This window comes from Eleginops maclovinus, chromosome 1 (genome assembly GCF_036324505.1).
Source record: "Eleginops maclovinus isolate JMC-PN-2008 ecotype Puerto Natales chromosome 1, JC_Emac_rtc_rv5, whole genome shotgun sequence".
Classification (NCBI taxonomy): domain Eukaryota; kingdom Metazoa; phylum Chordata; class Actinopteri; order Perciformes; family Eleginopidae; genus Eleginops; species Eleginops maclovinus.
The window spans coordinates 2563986-2574220 of NC_086349.1; the positions used below are offsets into that span (position 1 = coordinate 2563986).

The following is a 10235-nucleotide window of genomic DNA, read 5'->3' on the forward strand; positions in this document are numbered from 1 at the left end:
AAAGAAAGATATGCTTTAGGACAGTTGTATAATAAAACACATTACAGTTATCAACTTCAAGTGCTCCAAACTTGTCTTACCCATTGGTCATGGGTGTCATGTTCGCCACACACCCGACATAGCTCCGACAAGTCATCTGTTGATTACAGATACCCATGCTATTGGCTGGAATAAATAGCACTTGCATGACAACTAAAAACAAATTAGAAACCAATCCGTTTCCTTGATGAGCTGTTGGGCTATGTCCATTCGCAGATGGCTGATCCCCTGCTCATCAAAGGGACCAGCCACCAGTTTCATCAACAATGGACAAAATAAGTCCATAATTACCAGTTTCCAGTGTCTGCTTGTATTTCTTGTACTTGTGGAAATGTAGGCCTGGACTGAGGTGGGGATGGGGAGGCGATGGGTCAGTAATTGTGGATGGGGAACCAGTTTGCCATTTGTGCGGCACACGTGGTGTTGGCTCTATGGCCGAGTTGGTCTAAGGCAGGGGTGTCCAAACTTTTTTCACCGAGGGCCACATACAGAAAAATATACGGAGAGCTGGGCCACTTATAGAGGTGAATATTGTCTCAAAAGTTAAGTTATAAGTTAGCAAAACAAATCAAATGTAGGTGAATAATGCGCGATACTTGAAAAAGCTTTCAGAAAAAAACAGCCTACATCCCGTCCATCTTTAGGCTCATTAATATATTTGAACATATATATTTGAGAAGTACAATATAAGACAAGCGAATGTTTAATTTGTGGGCCATATCCCATGATACTTTTAGCAGAGGGCCGATTCAAAATGGCCTGCAGGCCGCATTTGGCCCCCGGGCCAAGGTCTTGCCCTTCTTTGACATTATGTCAGCACTTTTTCCATCCATGCTGACGATTATAAATGGCCCGTCTAAACAGCTATATTTCCTTTGCCACCTAATTTGCTAATTGACTTCATCCAGTGATCAATTTCAATGTCATTGTTACTGTTTTTCCAATTGTAGGGAACAGCTACAAGTAAATAGTCAATAATAAATATTCACCTGTTCTTTCAACGTCTGAACAGTACCTCAGGCCATTAGCGGTAAGGCAGTGGATTAATACCTTTTTGAAAGGATGACTGGTTCGTATCTCACAGCGGCTATTTTCATAGCGTTTGATATGTGCTTTGTAATGGTCACTATATGCACTATTTAGGCTAAAAAAACAAAGCAATATCCTTTCAGATGGTCATGCTGGTGTTTTGTCCGTAACACATGGCTTTTGCATTCGTTTTTGAGGCTTACGTTGGCAGCGTCTGCCTGTGTCATATTGTGAATATCACCAGTTAACATGGTGGGGTTTATTTCATCCATGTTAAACGGTGACTGTAAACAGCTGACAAGAAATGACAACACTTATATTGTTCAAGCAGGACATTGTTTGAGCCGGTCGGTGGCGTAATGAGTAACATTCATGGTTGATATATATATTACCCAAATGTACGGGTTCGAATCCTAATTTTTTGGCCAGCATATTTTGTGGTGTTGTCTGTGGTGATCTCGACATGTGCATTTTACATGAACTGGTGACGTTAACGTTTTTTTGCCTGGGTTTTCTACATTGTCTGGTCACACTTCAGACACACAAGTTACGTGAAAATGACGAACCGGGCAACCACAACATCTGGCGGAAAAGGTAAACAAATGCCACCAGTTAAACCGGAATCCAGTTAAACTGGAACACCGGAAGTATAGCTGTTTATCTTCCGGTGCCGTACTTGCTGGATGTAGCCTAGCTAGCCAAACATTAGCCAGCAGCGAGATAAAACGTCTTGAAAACGTTTTTTGTTTTGTTTTTTAAATAAGGAACACCAACCCCAGTTACAATCAGTCAGTAAGTGAGCGTTCTTTCAGTTTAATTCAGGCAGGTTTGTCGCAAAATAGCTAGCGTCCTTCTTGTCCAACGTGGGCAGTTGTGTTGGTGGTAGGCTACATGAGCCATGGAAGGACCGTCTTTTAGTTTAGCTGTCCGGAGAGACAGGCCGCTGTGGCCGGCTGCAGGCAGGAGAGAGTCCGGCGGGGATGCAGAGACCGACAGGGACATGAAGACACACTTCCGCGTCTGTCGCTTCATTATGGAGACAGGTAAGCCACGGGGAAGTGTGTGTGTTAATAAGGTATGGTCATTAATAAATAGTACTTTGTAAGTCCATTTCTGTAAGGAAAAAGGGGGACAAACTATGCACTATGACTCTGATTTATTAGCATATCATTTACATTAATTTAGTAAAAAAGATATCATGTGTGATTATAATGTTTATCTTGTACAGGTGTCTATACGATTTCTAATAGAGACATGGTTCAAATAGATAGGCCTAATGCACGAATCGCCCATTGTCCTGAAATGTTCCTCTGTTCATTTTATAGAGAGAATACAGAATTTATGTTGAATGTATCCTTGCTTTTTATTAATTACAAGTTAGAAATGAACTTTTAAGCCAGAATGATCCTGCTGCCCATTGTTGCCACAAGTAATTGATGATTCCAATACGTAATGTGGAGTAAAGGTATGTGTCAATCAAACTCACTAAGTTAATGAATAAGCCTGCAGTAGATGTAAACCCAGCAATTTGTGTGATGAATCCATCAAAGATGATAAACATCACAGCTTGTTGTTTCCCTGCTCAGGAGTGAAGCTGAGGATGCGCTCGGTGCCCGTGGCCACAGCCTGCGTGTTGTACCACCGATTCTTTGAACGCGTCAGACTGCAGGCGTATGAACCCTACCTGGTGGCCATGAGCTGTGTGTACCTGGCTGGCAAAGTGGAGGAGCAACACACCAGGACCCGTGACATCATCAACGTCAGCCATAGGTAATATACTTGATCAGGAGTTGATACTACCTGCAGTGAACTCTGCTCTGTCGCCCCATTTAACCCTGAAATGGGCATTCAATATTTGGGAAAACAATCCATTGGTATTTTCTACATTACATCCATATTCCACTTCTGTTCCACCCATAATAAATACATGCAGTCATGCACTTTTTACAGCAACATTACTCCCTATGATTACACCCATATTACAGCCTTATTATAACGTTAATAAACTGCTTAGACCCCTTTACACCCTTGTAACACCAATATTACACCCGTATTACACATTAATATAACACTGTTATGCCGTGTTAAACCATAACTACACCTGTATTACACCCATAATATACCTGTTACTCCCATGTTCAATGTTTTTAGACCCATATTACCCCCATGTAACACCAATATTACCCCTTTAGTACACCCTAATTAGACTGTTATTACACCCATTTTACACATGGACCTGTCAAATAAATGTATCCCCCCAGGATACAGAAACCATTTAAGAGTTAAATTGTACTGCTGAGGTTAAAAATGATTGCGATTATCGAATAAATTGCTATTATAAAGTTTAACATGTAAACACAGTTAGCTTTAAAGGTCCCCTATTATGCAAAATGCACTTTTTGGTGTCTTGTATACATAAATATGTGTCCCCGGTGTGTAAGGAGACTCACAAAGTGTCAGAAAATACAACCCTCTCTCTTTTCCTCCTAACCCACATCTCTAAGAACGAGGGTACAAACGAGCTGATCCAGATTTGCTTCGGTTATGATGTCATATCGGAAATGTGGGCTGGCTTTACATTGAACTCCTGGTAATGTCCCGTCCACGTGACACGTACCAACCTATCGTCTGCAATATACAGTCGGAGCTGAATCCCCTCCGCAGCCCCTCTGTGTGTGTGTGTGTGTGTGTGTGTTCAGCAGGATGTCTGCAGGAGGGACTTAGAGTTGTTGTGTATAATACATATAATGTCTCTGTTCTAGAGGTAAACACTGAGAAGTGTTTCAGAAATAATGCTGGATGTGGTTTGGAACATAATATGGGGTTTAATCACGGCAGCGTTTAGCTGAGTTTCTCCCGGTAGAAAACTCTCTTCAGCTCCAAAGGGGCGTGGCCAGCAGCAGCTAGTTGATTTAAAGTGAGTTAAAGTGATCAGCACTTCGGGAACAGGGCTGAAATAGAGGGGGATGAGGCATGCTACAATGGGGGATCTGTTTGGTATTTCGAGCAAAACACTTCACAGACAAGTTATGTATAGATATGGCCCTACAATATATTGTTCAAATATAGAATAATAGGAGACCTTTAATATATGGATTGTTACCTGGAAACTTAAAGGTTTCTGTCTTTTTTCTTCCTAATTGAATTCTACAGAATATTTATTTTATTGTAGTAATGGTTTGGACCGTAACATCTCAGAAAAGGTAGAAGCCAGGTATATGACTGGATCTAACATGGTCACTGTGCTAAGTGAATATGTTCGTTAGGGTCAGTAATATGAATCTGCAAGCTTAAGATACACCTGTAGATCAGAGGACCTCGAGCAATATTTCTTTAAACAAATGTACAAAGTTTTAATCACCGTTCTATTGTTTTAGAAATGTTCCGTCTGTGTCAGATTCTAAGTTCTTCTGTTGCTCGCTTTTCATCAGCAGGTTTCTTTGGGCGTCACCAGAAACATGACTTCGCTTTACACTACAGCTTAAGCAGATAGTAGTTAAAGCCATCTGCAGAATTTAAATCTGCAACAATTTTGTGTAAAGGATTAATCCTTATATTGATTGGAGGATTCATGATGTGATTAATTGATTCTTTAATAATTGCCAAATGAACCCAACTACACCTCTTAGTAACACCAGACCCTTTTTGTAAGCAGGCTTTTTTCATGCCTAAGAGCAGGATAGGTAACTTAGCAGATTTGTGTGTCTGTTGGATGTGGTCTACTTGAATGACCCCTCCCTGTCCTCCCTCTCAGGTATTTCAACAGTGGCAGTGCTCCTCTAGAATGTGACAAGGAGTTCTGGGATTTGAGGGACAGCGTGGTGCAGTGCGAGCTGCTCATCCTCCGACAGCTCAACTTCCACGTCTCCATTGAACACCCTCACAAGGTAGGGGAGAAGTGTGTTTGTGATAAGAGGTGGGAAAAGAGTCCTGCATTCAAAATGTTACTCAAGTAAGAAGAAGAAGTAGAAAAGTATTCTCATCAAAATGTACTTACAGACATGGACGAAATTGTTGGTACCCTTCCGTTAAAGAAAGAAAAACCCACAATGGTCATTGAAATAACTTGAAACTGACAAAAGTAATAATAAATAACAAATGAAAATCAGACATTGCTTTTGAATTGTGGTTCAACAGAATCATTTAAAAAAACAAAATAATGAAACTGGCCTGGACTAAAATAATGGTACCCCTAGAAAGACTGAAAATAATTTGATCACAGGCTCATGTTAAACTAAGGTGTCCTGTAAATAGCATCACAGGTGTCTTCAGCCTTGCAATCAGTCAGTCTGCCTTTTTAAAGGGTGAAAAGTAGTCCCTGTGCTGTTTAGTATCATAGTGTGTACCACACTGAACATGGAGCACAGGAAGGAGAGAGTTGTCTCAGGATATTAGAAAGACAATTATAGACAAGCATGTTAAAGGTAAAGGCTATAAGACCATTTCAAGCAGCTTGATGCTCCTGTGACTACAGTTGCACATATTATTCAGAAGTTTAAGGTCCATGGGACTGTAACCAACCTCCCTGGACGTGTGGCCACAAGAGGAAAATTTATGATAAATTGAAGAGATGGATAATACAAATGCTAACCAAAGAACCCCGAACAACTTCCAAAGAGATTAGAAGTTAACTCCAAGGTCAAGGTACGTCAGTGTCAGATCGCACTATCCGCCGCTGTTTGAGCCAAAGTGGACTTAATGGAAGACGGCCGAGGAGGACACCACTGTTGAAAGCAAATCATAAAAAAGCGAGACTGGAATTGGCCACAATGCATGTTGACAAGCCACAAAGCTTCTGGGAGAATGTCCTTTGGACAGATGAGACAAAACTGGAACTTTTTGGCAAGTCACATTAGCTCTATGTTTACAGACGCAAAAATGAAGCACACAAAGAAAAGACCACTACTGTGAAACATGGAGGAGGCTCAGTTATGTTCTGGGGCTGCTTTGCTGCATCTGGCACAGGGTGTGTTGAACCTGTGCAGGGTATCATGAAATCTCAAGACTATCAAGGCATTCTGGAGCAAGATGTGCTGCCCAGTGTCAGAAAGCTTGGTCTTAGTTGCAGGTCATGGGTCCTCCAACAGAATAATGACCCAAAACACACAGCTAAAAACACCCAAGAATGGCTCAGAACAAAACGGTGGAGTGGCCTTCTATGAGCCCTGATCTAAACCCCATTGAACATCTGTGAAAGGAGCTGAAACGTGCAGTCTGGAGAAGGCACCCTTCAAACCTTAGACAGCTGGAGCAGATTGTTAACTAGGAGTACAGGTGCAGAAGTCTCATTGAGAGTTACAGAAATCGCTTGATTGCAGTGATTGACTCAAAAGGTTGTGCAACAGAATATTAACTTAAGGGTACCATCATTTTTGTCCAGGCCAGTTTCATTATTTTGTTTTTCTGTTGAACCCCAATTCAAAAGCAATGTCTGATTTTCATTCGTTTTAAAAAAATACATTTTTATTTATTATTACTTTTGTCAGTTTCAAGTTATGTCTTTAACGGAAGGGTACCAACAATTTTGTCCACAAAGTAGCGACAGTAAAAGCAGTCATTGTTTGATTGGTCCATTTCAGAATAATATCTCTGATATGTTTTATAATTATTGATCATTAAAGTGTTCTCAGAGCTGGTAAAGGTGCAGCTAGTTTTAATGGCTTTGTATACTGCAGGGTAGCTGCTGGATTTACTCCTAAAAGTACAACATTTACCTCTGAATTGTAGCGGGGTAGAAGTACAAGTACCTCAAAATCGTACAGTACTTGAGTAAATCTACTTAGTTACTCTACCACTGTTTTTGTGATCTGGGCTGAATAAGTGAAATCAAATATTTGTTGACCATGCAGTATTACTTGCCTTTGCTGATCTAAGTTCTTTAGGCTTTTCTCATTTCTTTATTTTATTTCTTGACCTTGCTTTAGTGGTACAGCATTTAAAGTCTCTCAGATGTAAAGTGTTTAGTTTACACACGTTATTTATTTGTTGCCTCAACTAAAACAATGTGTGACTCGTATAAAGAAGGCATGATGTTCAGGATGAACATACTGTATGTTCTCTCTGCAGTATTTACTCCACTACCTGATGTCTGTGAAGTCGCTGGTGAACCGCCACGCGTGGTCTCGAACCCCCATCGCAGAGACTTCCTGGGCATTGCTGAGAGACTGTTACCATGGAGCCATGTGCATCCGCCACACACCACAACACATTGCAATAGCAACGTTGCACCTGGCTCTGGACAGCTACGGGGTGGAGCTGCCGGTCGGGGAGAAAGAGTGGTGGCAGGTGTGTGTATATGAAAAGTGCTCATAATTACATTCTGAAGAGAGAAGGGATCCAAAATGAAAAATATGACAGATTATGTCCTTGTATAACGCTGAAGAGCATGAAAACAACACATGAACTGTCAACAACAAAAGCTATTGTCATTTCGAGCAAAGTTAACGCAGTGTAAGCAGAAACCGTAGGCTAGCTAACAGGGTCAGAAGTTAAAGCGTCAGTTGAAAAGTAAAGACGCTCTGCTGACACAAATGTTACAAGTGCTGAATCGGCCGTAGTGGAAAAAGTATTCAGATTCTTTACTTCAGTAAAAGTACTATTACCACACTGAACAAATACTTAATTTCAAATAAAAGTACTCATTGAGAATATTAATTAAGTAGAAGAATCTAAGTACGAATAGGAAAATGTTCTCAAATTATTAGGAGAAGTACTCATTGCAAACAAATTCAAACGTTTGAAAAGGTTAATGCGAAAACAGCAAATCTTCAAAGTTAAGAAGATCATAAACGATCCAGCGCTGCTTTAGAGGCGCCCCAGGTGCTTATTTGGTAGATCACGTCTCCCATGTACCAAAGCTTATGCTGCATTCCATTTACATTGGAAGTCTGAGGACCAAACTGCAAGTGACGTCACACCAGAGTTGAGCATTCCAGTAGTCCGAAAAAGATGGCCGCCCGCAGGAAAGTTGTCTCCTTGTTTACATCTTTAGCAACACCAGTTGATAACTACGCTTCAGATGGATAGAAGATGAGCTGAACCATACAGTTGATTTTATGTGGCACGAATAGTACAGAAGAGTTAAAAATGTTATATAATCAAAGTTCATATGAGGAGACATTCTGAATGATGATCTTGGGTATGGCGATGTATCTCCGAGTTTCCAAGTAGGGAGTCTGACCTCAAGGGGCGTTCCAGTAGAAATGTCTGCCTTGGAACTCAGATACTCCCACTTTCATTAGTCCTTCCTATAAAAGAAACTTCTAGTGCCATCCTGTCGGGACCTTTTATAACGTGTAAAGGTGCAGAATGATTGACAGCAGCTGTAGACGAGCAAAGATGTCCTCCAGCTTTGTACCATTGTGCTCTTTAACGAAAGGGACATTAGCACCTGAGCATGCAGCAGCAGCCCGTCTTCAAAGCACAAGAGCCTCTTTATTTAAGTGGAGGTGGGGGCAATTTTACTTTTCCATTGTCAAACAGTTTTTACAAATGAGGTCTCTGTGTAAGAGCTTTGATTTTATGAGACATAATATCCAAATGCAAATAGAAAATGTTACGATTCGTCACAGTTTACCACTTCCTTCCTCAAGGCGGTGAAATGTAGGTCGCTCTGAACACTGTGTGGAGCTTTGATGTTTAATGAGGCCAGGTGTGGAGCTGAAGTGTGTGTGTGTGTGTGTGTGTGTGTGTGTGTGTGTGTGTGTGTGTGTGTGTGTGTGTGTGTGTGTGTGTGTGTGTGTGTGTGTGTGTGTGTGTGTGTGTGTGTGTGTGTGTGTGTGTGTGTGTGTGTGTGTGTGTGTGTGTGTGTGTGTGTGTGTGTGTGTGTGTGTGTTCGTTCAGGTGCTGTGTGTGGACGTGACCAAAGCAGACATCGACGCTGTGATCTCTGACCTTCTGCAGCTCTACGACATGGAGGCCAAGTGTATCTGAAGGGCGCACATGACAGTTGATCCGTCTGTGTGTGTCTGGGGGCCAGGAAGAGCATGTGCACGTGCCATACTCTGCATGTCAGTGTCGGGGTTCAGGTGTGTACCCGCGTGAGAGAAAGGAACACTTTGTTTTTGCTCCAGTTATTCTCAGATGAGAGAAAATCCCAGCTGTGTGCTGCCACTTGGGGGAGACATTTCTCGCTTTGTGGTGTCCGATGCAGGCTGCTAGATCTGCATGATAACGAGGAACATTGGATGTCCTATACTATATATCAAAACCAGTTTTAAGATGCAGAAATGGTATTGGCATTCAAATTATTATATAAAATGTAAGTTTCACGTATCAACACGTTGGCCTCCGTTAGTGTTAATACCCCGTGGTTTATAGTGGGATGTTTGGCAGCTCGTGTTTTCTGTGTTTCTTCAGCGCTGCCATTCACAGAGATGTTTTCATGGGTTAACTAAAATAATGTTTGTCATTTTGGGGAAGGACCTATTGGATGTAAAAGATGTGAGGACGCGACCTGATGTACTTTTTCAGACTAACGTTTCTGCTGTTTAAAGAGCAGATTTAATTTGGACTGTGTTAAGTTCAAATGACCTCCTCCCCTATCCTGTGTCAAGGATATATCTGCTGATGTACTACATTTGATCCCTGTCAATAACTGACATGGAAAGACCAATTAAATAATTAAAATAGTAGTTTCAATATCTTTGTTCTCTTCTGTTTTTGGAATAAAAGCAAAACACAACAAATAAAGTTGTCATGAAATAATCTCACTGTTGATTATGCTTTTTATGGGATTTGTTGACAATAAGAAAAATGTGGAATCCGTCTAGTTGACTTGAAGATAAAATGAGCCCATCTGTGAACGCAGCAGTGACCGCCAGGGGCTAAAGAATGGAAAACATTTTTGCCTTCGAAAGGCAGAAATGTGCATGTTTTTAAATGTGCAATTAAAAAGGGAAGCTTTCAGTAAAACACATCATATCACACTCAGACAGGACACAGTAAAAGATGTGCAGAAAAACAATCACATTACCAGCTTCATTAAAAGGAGCTCCAGGTACTCTGCGCGGGCTGAATCGTGTTTAAATAAACTGATATAAAATGCTGCCGGCTGGCTGCAACAAGACAAGAGTTATTTATATAGCACATTTCAACAAGGCAAATAAAAGCTTTACAAAAAGCATTAAAGAATGTTAAGACAAAAGCTAAGAGACACAAATCATCAA

At 41.0% G+C, this 10235-nt stretch overlaps 1 protein-coding gene across 1 annotated transcript; it reads left to right on the forward strand.

Annotated features, from left to right (window-relative positions):
* The first annotated feature begins 1666 nt into the window (after positions 1-1666).
* ccnq (cyclin Q) lies at positions 1667-9775 on the forward strand. The gene is made up of 5 exons (XM_063895263.1): positions 1667-2111; positions 2655-2838; positions 4823-4955; positions 7135-7353; positions 8911-9775. Exons 1-5 carry the CDS (start codon positions 1967-1969, stop codon positions 8998-9000), a joined length of 771 nt encoding a protein of 256 aa, XP_063751333.1. The 5' UTR covers positions 1667-1966; the 3' UTR covers positions 9001-9775.
* The last annotated feature ends 460 nt before the right edge of the window (positions 9776-10235 follow it).